The sequence below is a fragment of the Rana temporaria genome, chromosome 5, assembly GCF_905171775.1.
Source record: "Rana temporaria chromosome 5, aRanTem1.1, whole genome shotgun sequence".
Lineage (NCBI taxonomy): Eukaryota > Metazoa > Chordata > Amphibia > Anura > Ranidae > Rana > Rana temporaria.
This window is the reverse complement of record NC_053493.1, coordinates 99,848,186-99,865,028: the sequence shown is the minus strand read 5'-3', so window position 1 is coordinate 99,865,028 and position 16,843 is coordinate 99,848,186. Positions and strand designations below refer to the sequence as shown.

At 43.9% G+C, this 16,843-nt stretch overlaps 1 protein-coding gene across 1 annotated transcript in view; it reads left to right on the top strand.

Moving 5' to 3' along the window:
• Window positions 1-692: 692 nt before the first annotated feature.
• Window positions 693-16,843, top strand: part of CPVL (carboxypeptidase vitellogenic like) — a 132,890-nt gene continuing 116,739 nt past the window's right edge. The window contains exons 1-3 of the mRNA XM_040352930.1: window positions 693-829; window positions 11,260-11,468; window positions 13,133-13,251. Of these exons, the coding sequence (XP_040208864.1) occupies window positions 11,276-11,468; window positions 13,133-13,251 (312 nt within the window). The 5' untranslated portion in view covers window positions 693-829; window positions 11,260-11,275. The remainder of the gene's footprint in view (window positions 830-11,259; window positions 11,469-13,132; window positions 13,252-16,843) is intronic.

Sequence of the window (16,843 nt, the reverse complement as noted above, 5' to 3'; positions counted from 1 at the left end):
GGAAACACTTTTTGATAGATAAAAAGTGCATTTTATATACATCTGTATAGATCAGACCAAAATGAGGGACAAATGAGGAGAATGAGGGACAGAGAGACAACTCACAAATGGCCGTCAGTAAAACATTTTGGGGAAAAAAATTGTCTGTGATTCTGAACTGTGCATGCGCAGTCTGAAGCCAGTCGTTTAGTGAGCTGCTGGGCTCAGCCTCAGATTAGGCAGTGGGATGTGGTTTCAATTCACACACCCCACCACACAAGTAGAGCCCGAGCCCAGCCGTTCACTAATCGGCTGGCTTCAGACTGCGCATGCACAGTTCAGAATCACAGACAAGGACAAGTATTTTGTCACCAGCCGCTCATGAGTTGTGTCCCTGAATGGCAGTTTGGAAATGTGGTCGCCCTATTTTGGGGGTTTTACATAATCTTCAGGTCTAAAATGATTTTTCTTTATAAACAGCTGTATGGAATATACAAAACTGATAGCAGAAGGGTTAACTGGATTACTCATAATACATATTGTCCTTGTGACAGATCTTTATGACTAAATAAATGCTTGTGTGCCCACAGCTATGGCAGCACATGTCCCTGCACTGTACCTCTCAGCCCAGGCACTGAGCCTTGCCAGCTAGCTGTGCCAGATAGATCATAGCTCTGCAGCACCACCTAGTGGACGTTTCACTTATTACAAGCCAGGCCGCACAGTGCTGAGCAGGCTTCACGTGCAGCTCATCATATGACTGGCGGTGAGGAGATTTAGGGAAGTGCTAGCTCTGCCCGGCTTCCTCCTTCCTCTGTGCTCCCCGCTCATTGTCCCTGACAGGCTGCAGGTAAGTGGTGACAACATGGTGTGCTGGGATAGGGTGAGCTGTGCTGCTTACTGTGTGTCCCCATACAGTAATATGCCACTTCCGGGAGACTGTCACTTCCTGTAAGATTACACTGTAGTCACAGTACAGGAGGATGTCCCCCCATCTCTGCCTGATCCTATCAGAGGATAGGAGACAATACACTCTCATTGCAAACTAAAAAAGTGTAGCAAAGCACACAACAACATAATCCTGTATTGCAGCTTTGCAATCTGTGTGGCTGCATTCGATTTCTATTTTCCCTTTACTTTCCCCTGTGATCTGACCAGTAACACCCTCCCTGTCTTATGCTGGGTGCAGGGCCGTCTTAATAGCATCATGGGCCCCTGGGCAAAGTAATGCTCTGGGGCCCCTAGAATGATGACAGTGCAGGTAAACAGACATCAAGTAGGTAGGCGGCAGACTGCCTTCCCTGTGCATCTATCACTCTCAGTGCCATCATGGTGCCCCAAATTTCGGGGCAGCGTGGGCTCAAGGACCAGCTGCTTTGTGGAAAGTGCAGGGGCCCCCTATGCAGCTGGGGCCCCTGGGCAGTGCCCAGGTGTGCCCTGTCATTAAGACAGGGCATTAAGATTTTTTTACATCTGTCCCTGAAATGTCCCTTACTGACATATTTTTGGTCTAAAAAACCCAAGATTATAGCTGCCCCGCCACTCCAGTACCTTTTCAGTGTGTGTGTGTGTATGCTGTGTATGCATACTGTATGGGTGTGTTTGTATACTGTGTGGCCCCATAATCTCCTATTGCCTGTGGTCCTATAATCTCCTATTGGGGGGGAGGGGCCCATAATCTCCTATTGCCCGGGGGGGCCCATAATCTCCTATTGCCCGGGGGGGGGGCCCCCATAATCTCCTATTGCCCAGGGGGCCCCCATAATCTCCTATTGCCCAGGGGGCCCCCATAATCTCCTATTGCCCAGGGGGCCCCCATAATCTCCTATTGCCCAGGGGGCCCCCATAATCTCCTATTGCCCGGGGGGCCCCATAATCTCCTATTGCCCGGGGGGGGGGGCCCCATAATCTCCTATTGCCCGGGGGGGCCCATAATCTCCTATTGCCCGGGGGGCCCCACGAGTTGTCAGTCCGCCCCTGCCAAGGGACATGCTGGGAAATCAGCATCTGCAGTCACTGATTGGTGTATCAGTTCACACTATGCCGTGTGGCAACCGTATGCCATTTTTGAACAGAAATCGCACTGCATTCCTGTTCAAATCACATGCGTTTCTTCAGCAGTGCGATTTGAGACATTATTCTGTATGCCATGGAATCTGCACCAAAAACACGCAGGACGCCTTTTTTTTTTTTTGGCCACGCCATAATTGGATCGCATTGGGTGTTCACACCTATACAATCTGATTCTGCAAATCGCACTGCGTTTTGTGAACCGATTTTGAGGTGTTAACCTAACATTCACACAGCAGTTCGCATGAATGGGGTGCGATTTGGATGATGTCTGAAGTCGGCAGAGAATTTGCACCGCATCCGTGTGATCCGGGACTTGGACAGAGGCGGGTCCTGCTGTCAGAATAGAATGTCCCAGCTGGGGTGGGCGGGGGGCGATTCCTCTATCCAACTCACTTTTTTTATGGTAATCTTTAGGATATATCCACTCTTGATGGAGTAATGGAGAAAATGTTTTTCATAAGTGAACGCAATGTTCAACTTTGGTTCACTGTGTACGGTACAGTGATCATACGGAAATAATAAGATGCATACCGCGCACGGTTGGAAGCAAAGGGGGACCTGGAAGACGCTACTATATGGTAGCTGTATTTGTCTTTGTCTGAGAATTTTCATACAGATTAATATCATTCAAATACAAAAAAGCTCAAACTTACCAGCAAGCGATCAACCAAACTGACCTGTCTAATGGTATGCGTTTAAGCCTCGTACGCACGATCGGATTATCCAACGGAAGTTGTGTGATGACAGGCTGTTGTCGGAAAATCCGACCGTATGTACGCTCCATCGGACAATTGTCAGATTTTCCGCCAACAAATGTTGGATAGCATGCTTTAAAATTGTCCGCCAACAAATGTGTTGTCGGATTATCTGTGTAAACAAGTCCTTCAGACAAAACTACAAAGTACAAACACGCGTGCTCAGAAGCAATGCTTACCATAACCCAAGATTAGCAGAAGTTGTCTAAAGGGTGGCGCTAAAGAGCTGAAAAAAACACGTAGTTTCGGGTTTGTTGGCCAACGATTCTTTGCCGTTTGTAGGCTGACGCCCTTCGGAGAAAAGTCCTGCGCTTTGTCCGATGAAAATCCGATCGTGTGTACAAGGCTTTAGTCTGCACACATTGCAAATACAGCGGGGGGGTATTTAACCACTTCCCGACCTCCTCATGTACATATACGTCGGCAGAATGGCACGGACAGGCACATGTACGTACCTGTACGTCCTCTGCTAGACGTGGGTGGGGGGTCCGATCGGGACCCCCCCGGTACATGCGGAGGTCGGGTCCGCTCGGGGAGCGATCCGGGACGACGGCGCGGCTATTTGTTTTTAGCCGCGCCGTCGCGATCGCTCCCCGGAGCTGAAGAACGGGGAGAGCCGTGTGTAAACACGGCTTCCCCGTGCTTCACTGTGTCGGCGCATCGATCGCGTCATTCCCTTTATAGGGAAGACACGATCGATGACGTCAGTCCTACAGCCACACCCCCCTACAGTTGTAAACACACACTAGGTGAACCCTAACTCCTACAGCGCCCCCTGTGGTTAACTCCCAAACTGCAACTGTCATTTTCACAATAAACAATGCAATTTAAATGCATTTTTTGCTGTGAAAATGACAATTGTCCCAAAAATGTGTCAAAATTGTCCGAAGTGTCCGCCATAATGTCGCAGTCACGAAAAAAATCGCTGATCGCCGCCATTAGTAGTAAAAAAAATAAAAAAAATAAAAATGCAAAAAAACTATCCCCTATTTTGTAAACGCTATAAATTTTGCGCAAACCAACCGATAAACGATTATTGCGATTTTTTTTTTTTACCAAAAATAGGTAGAAGAATACGTATGGCCTAAACTGAGGGGGAAAAAAAAATTTATATATGTTTTTGGGGGATATTTATTACAGCAAAAAGTAAAAAATATTGCATTTTTTTCAAAATTGTCGCTCTATTTTTGTTTATAGCGCAAAAAATAAAAACTGCAGAGGTGATCAAATACCACCAAAAGAAAGCTCTATTTGTGGGGAAAAAAGGACGCCAATTTTGTTTGGGAGCCACGTCGCACGACCGCGCAATTGTCTGTTAAAGCGACGCAGTCCCAAACTGTAAAAACCCCTTGGGTCTTTAGGCAGCAATATGGTCCAGGGCTTAAGTGGTTAATCACTTGCTGATTTTGTACGTTTGCCCACTGACTATGATTCCAATAGTAGGTTTATTTTAACAGTGAGAGAAAGAATAACAAAAAAATATCCAGAAAAATACATTTAAAAAAAGCTATAAATTGATTTGCATTTTGATGAGTGAAATAAGTATTTGGTCCCCTATCAGTCAGCAAGATTCCTGGCGCCCAGGTGTCTTCTTTACAGGTAACAAGCTGAGATTAGGAGCACTCTCTCCTAAAGGGAGTGGTCCTAATCTCAGCTTGTTACCTGTATAAAAGAAACCTGTCCACAGAAGCAATCAATCAGATTCCAATCTCTCCACCATGGCCAAGACCAAAGAGCTGTCCAAGGATGTCAGGGACAAGATTGTAGACCTACACAAGGCTGGAATGGGTTACAAGACCATCAGCAAGCAGCTTGGTTAGAGGGCGACAGCAGTTGGTGCGATTATTTGCAAATGGAAGAAACGCTAAATAACTGTTAATCTCCCTCAGTCTGGGGCTCCATGTAAGATCTCACCTCGTGGAGTTTCAATGATCATGTGAACGGTGAGGAATCAGCCCAGAACTAAATGGGAGAATCTTGTCGCGTATCTCATGGCAGCTGAGACCATAGACAATAAGAAAACAATTGGTAATACACAACGACGTGAAGGACTTAAATCCTTCAGCGCCCGCAAGGTCCCTCTGCTCAAGAAAGCACATGTACAGGACCGTCTGAAGTTTGCTAATGAACATCTGAATGATTCAGAGGAGAACTGGGGGAAAGTGTTGTCAGATGAGACCAAAATCTAAGCTCTTTGGCTCAGTTCAACTTGCCATGTTTGGAGGAGGAATGCTGCCTATGACCCCCCCCCCCCCAAGAACACCATCAAACATGGAGGTGGAAACATGCTTTGGGGGTGTTTTTCTGCTAAGGGGACAGGACAACTTCACCGCGTCAAAGGGACGATAGAGGGGGGTCATGTACCATCAAATCTTGGGTGAGAACCTACTTCCCTCAGCCAGGGCATTGTCGTGGGTGGGTATTCCAGCATGACAATGACCCAAAACACGGCCAAGGCAACAAAGGAGTAGCTCAAGAAGAAGCACATTAAGGACCTGGAGTGGCCTATCCAGTCTCCAGACCTTAATCCCATAAAAAATATGTGGAGGGAGCTGAAGGTTCGAGTTGCAAAACATCAGCCTCAAAACTTTAATGACTTGGAGAAGATCTGAAAAGTAGGAGAAAATTCCTCCTGAGATATGTGCAAACCTGGTGGCCGACTACAAGAAATGTCTGACCTAAGCTACAGGCCCCATCAAGGCACCCTGTTTTCTATAGTCCCCAACTCTAACTTCAGCGAGTCTCCACCATGAGAGTGCATGCATTTTAATGGATAGGCAGGTGGACCTGGAAGGAGCCCACCCCTCCGTTAAAGGTACAAGGGCACACTGAACACCCAGCACATTGCACTATGGCAGCAAAGATGTCGGTGCTTTACCTGACCAAACAAGTAGCCACCGCCCCCACCTATAACTGGTCTTTGCAGCAAGGAGCTCTGGAAGGGTGATGTACAAAAAGATTTTTGTGTTTGTTTGACACGCGTCGCCCCTCCAGGGCTCCTTGTTACAAAGACCAGTTATAGGTGGGGGCAGTGGCCACTTGTTGGTTTTGTGTTTTTTTTTTTTTTATGATATCATTCTCGGTTACATCACAATACGCACCTTTGTAGAAAATCAGACGATCGTTTGTCCAATTTTCTCATAGTGTGTCCTAAGCTTTAGATGCACTAGCTGATTTAGATGGACTTTACGTAGGTAGCTAACAAAAACTGTTCATAGTGGTGCACTTTTGGCGCACTAAAGGCCCATGCACACGATAAGAAAATCGGAAATGGAAATTTCCTCCGAACGATCTGCCATTTTCGGCTCGTTAGTATGGTGCTTTCAACATCCGATTCCGGTTTTTCGTCAGACAAAAGCTGAATATGCAGACTATAAAATTTGTTATACATGACCTCAACGTTCGATTTTTGTTTAATTAGTATGGTTTTCGTATGGGGAAAAAAAAAATCGCAAGGGCAAGACTACGCATGCTCAGAAATGAAAGAATACATACAAAACTAGTCAACATATTATGTCACTTCTGAAGTTGTATTCTGTTATTGGCTCCTGCTGCTGTCAATCAAACCTTGGGTGCTGGGGTCTAGTCTCACTGTCAATGGACGCAGCAGCGGGACTCAGGAGCGCACCCGCACGGGTGTTTCCATGGACACCCGATTGAGAAGGAGGGGCCTGGAGCGCTGGCGGGGCACCCCAGAAGAGGATCGGGGCAGCTCTGTGCAAAACCACTGAAAACCAAACCAGCATTGCCTGCACCTGTGCTGTCAGTGTTGATCGCTGACCAATCAGAATTGATATGGTAGGTGCAAGAAAAACTGATGGAGAAGAGCTGGGATTTCAAATCCCCGAACTGCTAGAGCGGCTGCAGGACACTGACGGCTTGTAAGTACAGGAGACGCCAAAGAGGTGGTTGGGGGAGGGGGGGGGGGAAGGGTTATGGTGTTTTATCACCCTTGCATCCTTTTTTTGTAAAGTTGAGCTAACTGCATCAACCAACCAGGAGAGAAAATTACAGATTTGTCTTGTATCAATCGGCAGCACTGAGATGCTTTGTTCGGGAATATAGTCCTGCCGATCAGATTCTGAGATTACATGGTGGAAACTGAAATCTGATCAAAAATACCATTTGGGTGATTTCCCTTCATTTCCTGTCCCATAGCCAAAACAGGAAGTGAGAGAATCCCTGCTTGTCACCAGAACTAGTGTACTCATTGGAAGATTTCCCTTCTATTCTTATTCTGAGGACAACCTAATATTGGGGACTTGCTTTTGCTTTCATTGATACATAGTCAGTCAGGTTGGAAAAAAAAAGACAAGTCCGTCTAGTTCAACCAAAAAAAATAAACAAATATAATGCAATCCCATATACACAATCCCTCACCCACAGTTGATCAAGAGGAAGGCAAAAAAAAAATGGAAAGGCATTCTCCATGGAAAATGGGGTGAATCTCCCTCTTTAGTTGGGGTGAAGGTGGACAGGAGAGGTTGTGACATTAAAGGGGTTGTAAAGGTTCATGTTTTTTTACCTTGATGCATCCTATGCATTAAGGTGAAAAAACACATGGCAATGAGCCCCCCCCCCAGACCTGAACCAATGTAACTATGTAATAAAGGTCCTACCTGGAGATCAGCTTTATGAATACTGTCACCCTGGAGAAATACCATAGTTTGTCAGGCTGATCTAACGGGGGAATCTAAAGAGCAGGATTCCCCAACTAGGGTTCCTTAAAGTGGATGTAAAGCCACTCTCATCCTTTCTAAACTACTGCCATAGTGCTGATCTATAAGGATATAGATGCCTCCTGCATGTATCCTTATCTGTCAAATGTCTCCCCTCTGTCTGTTATAAGAACTGAAAAACTGCAGATTCTGTGGGTGGATCTGTTGTCTGGAGCTCGGTGGGTGGAGTAGTGATGTCAGTAGACTCCCTGCCCTCCTCTACACTCCCCTTACACTAAATTCTGCTATGGTCTCTAACATCCAGTCAAAATCCAGAAAAGTAACCACATGACTTCAGAAAAGGAGTGGGGGTGGGAATTAAAAAATAATGCCTGTCTCCAGGCTAGTGCATGAGATATGTAAATAACCTGTCACTCACAGGAAAGGGGAAGAACGGACAAAAGTTTTCTCCTGTTTGTCCGTTTATCTTGCTTAAAAAAAGAAAAGAGGATTGCTCGGAGCTGGATTAACTCTTTGTGACAAGATTGGGCACAGATTATAGGAAATCTTATACTCTACATTGTGACAGCAACAAAAAAATTATTGGGGTTTACACTTATTGGGGTTCCCACTGACACCATTGATCTTTTTTGCTATCTGTATGGGGTAATTCTTCCCAATGACCCAATTACCAAGGATCATTCTTCCCACTGACCATCACACTAATGTATATAGAGTGGTAGATATAGTCATTTTTTATCAGGGGTTTCCTGAGACCTGAAAGTTATTTCATCTGTTCCTCTGTGTGGAAAAGGTTGAGAAATCTAAAGTATGCCAAGTATGGAGAAGTGAAAGAATTGGTGTTCCTACAGATGGCGATTTCCTGTGGTTAATGTGGAGGCGGCCTTATTATATAAGATCACTCAGCACATCAGCTGAAGGAAGTTACTGACATCCATAGGATGAGACCATGTACTGTACCTGGGTCAGATGATGATCAGGGCTTCCTTCGTTATCGTACAGACACATGGCTGGGGAAAGGGGGACTTGGCTCATATGGTCCTAATGAGTACCAAACGTCACACTGAATCTGGGCCAAAACTGAACCAAAAAAAATATGGATAAAAGTACAGGAAAATCAAGTCTTTTAAATGCTTGGGCCTCATTCACATGAGGTACACTACGGCATATGCCGTGTAAGGGTTGTGTTTACCCACCTAAGGAAGAACAGCGGTTTTGTGTTTTATTCACGTGCAGTATGCATGCATATGAACTTACTAGAAAATTTGACTACTCCAGGAGAGTTACACCCCCCCCATCCTTGTATATCATTGTCCACTTTCTGGGAGTGTCTTATAACAGTCCGTACTGTCCCAGCTCCTCCACCCCCTCCCTTCACCTCTGTACATATATTTTCATGTACCTGTCAGGGAGGAGCGACAGGGAATACTATAGAGCAGCCGTCCCCAAAATTATCACCAGGGATCGGCTATGTGGAAGAAAATTTTGCATAGACCCAGGGGGGGTGTGGCGTCTGACACGCTGGGGTATGCAATTTTTTTGCAGGAAATGGTTGGGACATGTTCACATCCATGATTTTTTGAGCTGTTGCGTATTTGGAAAGGGCAAGGCCCTTTTTTTTTTTTTAGTTATTAACCACTTAAGGACCGGACCAATATGCTGCTAAATGACCCAAGGGGTTTTTACAATTCGGCACTGCGTCGCTTAAACAGACAATTGCGCGGTCGGGCGACGTGGCTCCCAAACAAAATTGGCGTCCTTTTTTCCCCACAAATAGAGCTTTCTTTTGGTGGTATTTGATCACCTCTGCGGTTTTTATTTTTTGCGCTATAAACAAAAATAGAGCGACAATTTTGAAAAAAAATGCAATATTTTTTACTTTTTGCTATAATATCCCCCAAAAACATATATATATATATATATATATATATATATATATATATATATATATATTATAATATAAAAAAAAAATTTCCTCAGTTTAGGCTGATACGTATTCAAAATTTCCTCAGTTTAGGCTGATACGTATTCTTCTACCTATTTTTGGTAAAAAAAATCGCAATAAGCGTTTATCGATTGGTTTGCGCAAAATTTATAGCGTTTACAAAATAGGGGATAGTTTTATTGCATTTTTTTTAATTTTTTTTTTTTTTTTTTTTTTTTTTACTACTAATGGCGGCGATCAGCGTTTTTTTTCCGTTACTGCGACATTATGGCGGACACTTTCGGAAAATGTTGACACATTTTTGGGACCATTGTCATTTTCACAGCAAAAAATGCATTTAAATTGCATTGTTTATTGTGAAAATGATAGTTGCCGTTTGGGAGTTAACCACAGGGGGCGCTGTAGGAGTAAGGCTGCATTCACACCTGAGCGTCGGTCGTTTTTTTTCTGGCGTTTTGTCGCGCGTATTTGAGCGTTTGCATACAGCGTCGTGCGACGTTTTTGTACTTCGGCGTTTTTTATTTTAGCCAATAGGAAAAATGATCATCTTTTCATCACTTGTTGCTATGTTGGTAGATTTTTTTAATCTTCTGCATGGGCGACAAGTTCTATTTATTAAAGCGACGAAACGCCCGTAGCAAACGCCCGTTGTCGCGCGATACGCTCAATTCGCGCGTTTCCCATTACTTTCTATGGAAAAAAAAAACGCTCAAATACGCCCAAACCGCACAATACACGCGACAAAAAAAGGTCCGGGACTTGTTTGAGCTTCGCGCGACAGGCGTTTGGGCGTTCAGGCGTTCAGGCGTTCAGGTGTGAACAGTCACCATAGGGAATAATGTTAATTCTCCCCTCTGGCGTTTGTGAGCAGTGCGCTTCAGGCGTAAAAACGCCTAGGTGTGAATGGGGCCTTAGGGTTCACCTAGTGTGTGTTTACAACTGTAGGGGGGTGTGGCTGTAGGACTGACGTCATCGATCGAGTCTCCCTATAAAAGGGATCACTCGATCGATGCGCCGCCACAGTGAAGCACGGGGAAGCCGTGTTTACATACGGCTCTCCCCGTTCTTCAGCTCCGGGGAGCGATCGCGACGAAGCGGCTATAAACGAATAGCCGCGCCGTCATCCCGGATCGCTCCCCGCGGGAATCCGACCGCCGCATGTAGCGGGGGGGGGGGGTCCCGATCGGACCCACGACCCACGTCTAGGCAGGGACGTACAGGTACGCCAATGTGCCTGTACGTGCCATTCTGCCGACGTTTATGTACATGCGGTGGTCTGGAAGCGGTTAACCAAATAATCGAAACAATAATCTATGATGAAAATAATCGTTAGTTGCAGCCCTAAACATTAGTCCAATTTCTGCATAGAAACCGATCAGCTTCTAACCTCAAGTTGTTCAATTTAAGATTTGGTAATAAAACATGGAAGCTGGCTGGTTTATTTGCAGGATGGTGACTAATTTTGCCCTCTCTAGCTCGAGTAAATGAACCCTATGTCCAAGAGGCTTGCTATAGGGGCACTCGGCAAGGGGGAGGAGTCAAGACTGCCTACAGGGGACCCAAAAATAGGATCGTCTTTTAGAATCACTTTAAGAATGACTGCAAAATAGCTACTTGGTGGCAGTCGCTTTATACTACCAGTATCTAGAAATACTTGTTGTGTTAAACTTGCAGAACACGCACAGCTATGCTCACCTGCCTCATTAACATAAAATACACACTCATGGGAAACATACTATATACATTACCTTTTTAAATTACAGTTCTAATTTTATAGGTGGCGTTCTCAGATAATATATGTAGTTCACATGTTTTTTTTTGTTTGCAGATCATCTGGACTCAGGATGAAACTTTTCCCCAATTTCATGGGGTTTTTGACCCTTCTGGCAAGTCTTGAACAAGTGTATATGTGGCGGCATCCAAGGACTCCCTTCAGCCAGATGTTTACTGGAGTAAAAGTTCCCCTCACCACTAGAGGGGATCCTGGGGAGCCACTTTTTCTTACCCCATACCTGGAAAGCGGGAAGATTGATGAAGGTAAGGAGGGGGGAGTAAACAATCTGTGAAATAAAAAGCACAATTGGAACCAATTAAAAAAATCCCTCCCAGTGCACATGTATCAATGTCTCCAAAGCTACTACTATAACAAATGTACTATACACATGTTTGAACTTCCTAAAAGCAAATACAAACGTTGGCAGTGCTAATTGGGTCAACATTTAGATCTATCGCCCTTCTTTGACACTCCGTGAGTAAAAAAGTTGTGAGCCTGTTCCCAATCTGGGTAGAATGGCAATAGATTGTTGCAATAACCATTCTCGTCACCACACCTTGTGACAGCCCCCCCAATGGGTAATGACTCACCAGATCACAGCAAAAGCCAAGCCTAATGCCGTGTACACATGATTGTTGTGGAAAAAACAAAGTTTTTCTCGACGTGATTCTTGTCAAGCCTGCCTTACATACACACGATCGTGATAAAAAATGCTCTAGCAAAGCGCAACACGTACGACTGCACTATAAAGGGGAAGTTCCATTCGAATGGCGCCACGCTTTGGGCTGATTATGCAAATTTCCCTTCTCATAACTAGCATTCTGAGCATGTGTGTTTTTTCCCTGTCGTTAAAGCCTACACAAGATCGTTTTTCACGACGACAAAAAATGAGAAAACATAAAGCGGTTCTAAAATGCCCATTTTTCCCCGTCGAGGGAAAAATGCTCTGGAGCAGACACACGACCGTTTTTAACGACCAATTTCAAAAATTTCATTTTTCTCGTAATGAAAAACAGTTGTGTGTACATGATATGGCATAATACGATAACATTTTTGTCTTGCTGTCTGTTTAATGTCAAACTCTTCATCTATATCAACTCGCCACCATGAAAGAGACACTCGCATAGCGTGATGTTTTAATTTTAATCTATAAAAACATATTGTACTTCCAAAGATAAAAGCATACAAAAGAGTGTAATATCCTCCAAATAACATCAGACTGGGAGTGCAACCCTCACCACCCTTTCGTTGAAACAAAGCAGGCAGTTCCAGGGTTGAGAGGCACAATCAAGTCTGTATAGATCGATCGATGTGGTCACGCCCTTAATGATGTTATTAGGAGGATATTACACTCTTTTTGTATGCTTTTAGCTTTGTAAGTGCAATGTATTAAGAGGGGTTTTTATAGATTAAAATTATAACAATATCACACTACGTGAGTGTCTTTCATGGTGGCAAGTTGATATAGATGAAGAGTTTGACGTTAAACCGACCGCAAGACAAAAATATTATCGTATTGGGCTATGCTTTTGCTGTGATCTGGTGAGTCGTTACCCAATCTCTTGCCATTCAACCCAGATTGGGAACAGGCTCACAACTTTTATACTAATGGAGTGTCAATGAAGGACTTTTTTTATATATATTTATCTGAATGTTGACCAATTAGTGCTGCTGATGTTTTTGCTTTTAGGAAGTTCAAACATATGTGTATAGAATCTGTGAAATTAGTTTCCTTTCGCTAACAAATCTTTTTACATTTCTTGCAGCCTCTTTTTTTTTTTTCGCAACTGCATTATATTTTCTTTATAAAGTGAAGTTTATGGAGAATCCATAGCACTGTTGGTGGCGTTTAGCCCCTTTATGTTCCTATGTCCTGTATTATTCAGCATTACCTTTTTTTATTTGCGATAAACCTTGTCTTTTTTAGCACGTGAGCTGAGCCTTGTTGGAAACCTTCCAGGTGTGAATGTGAAGAGTTATGCAGGATACCTCACCGTGAACAAGACCTATGACAGCAACCTCTTCTTCTGGTTCTTCCCTGCTCAGGTATGCCCATAAACTATACTATTCCTTTAAAATTGTATGTAAATTCTGCACTCAATAAGCAAGCATGTGAAAAATAGAGAGGGGATGGACCACTTATGTGCTGGCCGATTTTATAAACTATATAGAAAATCGAAATAAAAGGATATGGAAATATAAAGAAGCCGCCAACACTACATTGTGTCTCTACAAGCATTAAAATAATAAAGTGTAGCGCTAACTTCAAATAAAATAACTTTCAATGTCCTTCGAAGTCGTAAAGCTCAATACCAGTGATTACCAACCCATAATATAAATCTGTATGCAAAGAATAAATGACCCTGCTGGGTAGTGTACCAATTTACAGCGCTATAAATAACCAATCCTGCAGATATATGATGACAAAGCAACCTTAACCACTTAAGCTCCGGACCAAAATGCAGGTAAAGGACCAGGCCCCTTTTTGCGATTCGGCACTGCGTCGCTGTAACTGACAATTGCGCGGTCATGCGACGTGGCTCCCAAAATTGGCGTCCTTTTTTCCCACAAATGGGGCTTTTTTTTTTGGTGGTATTTCATCAACTCTGCGGTTTTTATTTTTTGCGCTATAAACAAAAATAGAGTGACAATTTTGAAAAAAATGCAATATTTTTTAAATTTTGCTATAATAAATATCCCCCAAAAATAAAAAAAAGTTTTTTTTTTTCCTCAGTTTAGGCCGATACGTATTCTTCTACATATTTTTGGTAAAAAAAATCGCAATAAGCATTTATCGGTTGGTTTGCGCAAAATTTATAGCGTTTACAAAATAGGGGATCGTTTTATTGCATTTTTATAAAAAAATTTTTTTTTTTTTTTTACTAATGGCGGCGATCAGCGACCGCGACCCACGGCTGGGTAGATGTACAGGACGTACCTGTACGTACATCTGCCCAGCCGTGCCATTCTGCTGATGTATATATGCAGGAGGCGGTCGTTAAAGTGGATGTAAACCCCCATCCCCAAAAAAAATTTTGATGTCACAATGTAGGGAATAAGATTTCTTATTATCTGTGCCCAGTCTTGCCACACAGAGTTAATCCAGCTCTGAGCAATCCTCTTTTTATTGTTCAGGGAAATAAAACAGACTTACAGGTAAAAACCAAAGTCCTTGCTTGAGTGACAGGTTATTTACATATCTTGTGCACTGCTTGCAGACATACACAGCTTCTGTAAAAAGTGCTCAATTCACATCCCCCTCCCCTCTTCCCTCCAGCTCTATGTATATTCTGATGGCTGTTGCATTTTCTCATGGCACTGAACTGTGACTCACCCCATATTTTGAAAACCTTTAATCAAAACACAGGGAGGGGATGTGAATTGTGCACTTTTTTTTCAGAAACAAGGACTTTGGTTTTTATCTGGAAGTCTGTTGTATTTCACGGAACAATAAAAGATGATTGCTCAGAGCTGGATTAACTCTGTGTGGCAAGACTGTGCACAGATGATTGAAAATCTTATACTGTACATTGTGACGTCAAAAAAAAGATTTTGGGATTTACATCCACTTTAAATATAAATCCAAAACAAATATTTTACCCTACTGGGTGCTGTAAATTATAAGTTCAAAGGCCACCAGTTTTTTTTTTTCAGGTCCTTAATAGCGCCGCCCATTTATGCAGCGCTTTAAATCTACATTGTACTGTGCATTTACATCAGTCCATGCCCTTTTAAGGAGTTTACAATCTCGATTAAATAGATAATCCAAAAAATAAGTGCAGTCAAACAATTTCTTGCGTGATGTATCCTGTTGGATATTGAGGAATCAACTTCAAGTGCTGTAAATTGTATACAGTATCTCACAAAAGTAAGTACACCCCTCACATTTTTGTAAATATTGTATTCTATCTTTTCATGTGACAACACTAAAGAAATTACACTTTGCTACAATGTAAAGTAGTGAGTGTACAGCTTGTATAATACACAGCCAATAATGGCAACAAAAGTGAGTACATCCCTAAGTGAAAATGTGCAAATTGGGCCCAAAGTGTTAATATTTTGTGTGGCCCCCGTTTTTATATTTCAGCACTACCTTTACCCTCTTGGGCATGTAGTTCACCAGAGCTTCACAGGTTACCACTGGAGTCCTCTTCCACTCCTCCATGACGACATCACGGAGTTGGTGGAAGTTAGAGACCTTGCGCTCCTCCACCTTCCGTTTGAGGATGCCCCACAGATGCTTAATAGGATTTTGGTCTGGAGACATACTTGGCCAGTCCATCACCTTTACCCTCAGCTTCTTTAGCAAGGCAGTGGTTGTCTTGGAGGTGTGTTTGGGGTCGTTATAATGTTGGAATACTGCCCTGCGGCCCAGTCTCCGAAGGGAGGGGATCATGCTCTGCTTCAGTATATCACAGTACATGTTGGCATTCATGGTTTCCTTCAACGAACTGTAGCTCCCCAGTGCCGGCAGCACTCATGCAGCCCCAGACCATGACACTCTCACCACCATGCTTGACTGTAGGCAAGACACACTTGTCTTTGTACTTCTCACCTGGTTGCCGCCACACATCCATCTGAACCAAATAAGTTTATCTTGGCTTCGTCAGATCACAGGACATGGTTCCAGTTATCAATGTCGTTAGTCTGCTTGTCTTCAGCAAACTGTCAGCAGACTTTCTTGTGCATCATCTTTTTAGAAGAGGCTTCCTTCTGGAATGACAGCCATGCAGACAATTTGATGCAGCGTGCTGCTTATGGTCTGAGCACTGACAGGCTGACACCCCCACCCCTTCAACCTTGGCAGCATTCATACGTCTATTTCACAAATTTCACAACCTCTGCATATGACGCTGAGCACGTGCACTCAACTTCTTTGGTCGACCATGGCGAGGCCTGTTCTGAGTGGAACCTGTCCTGTTAAACCGCTGGATGAACATTTCGGCTTCACACCGGGTACCCTGCTGCGCATGCGAGAGGCCCCGCTCCTCTCTATTAGCCCGGTGGCCAGGGGAGGAGGAGGAGGAGAAGGGAGCCCCACGGCGATGTCATGGCCACGGCAGGACTCCTGGAAGTGGGAAAGGATACCTGTCTTTTGAACACAGCAGATCACATGGTTAAAGAACCATGTCATCGGCTCTTTACAGAGATTGGGGTTGCGCTGTGTCCTAGGAACACGGCTTGTCCATGATCGACGTGCTGCACGCTCCCATGGCCATTCTGGGGCGTCGCCATGATGTCCACCCAGAACGAGCTGCACCGTCCCTCTGTCATTTGACGTTGGTGGGCGGCAAGTTGTGAAGCTGATTCTTCTCTTACCAGACAATCACAATATGCAATGATAAAAACTACCATAGTGAAGTACTTTACAGATAATGTTTATTGAAACAGTTAAAGTGGATGTAAACCCTTTCCTATACCCAGTGAAGTGAACAGCCTCAGATGATACAGGGATGAAACGAATCTCCGTACATAAGTTTTACTTGTATATCTGCGGTCTTCATCTTTCTATATTCTTTAGAATTCTTACATTGTGTTAGAATTTTTACTTCCTCATTCAGCAGTAGGAGGGATTCTTGGCATACACTGTGTGACAGCTGATTGGAGGAAAGGTGCGCCCGTACACCCCCCCACATAA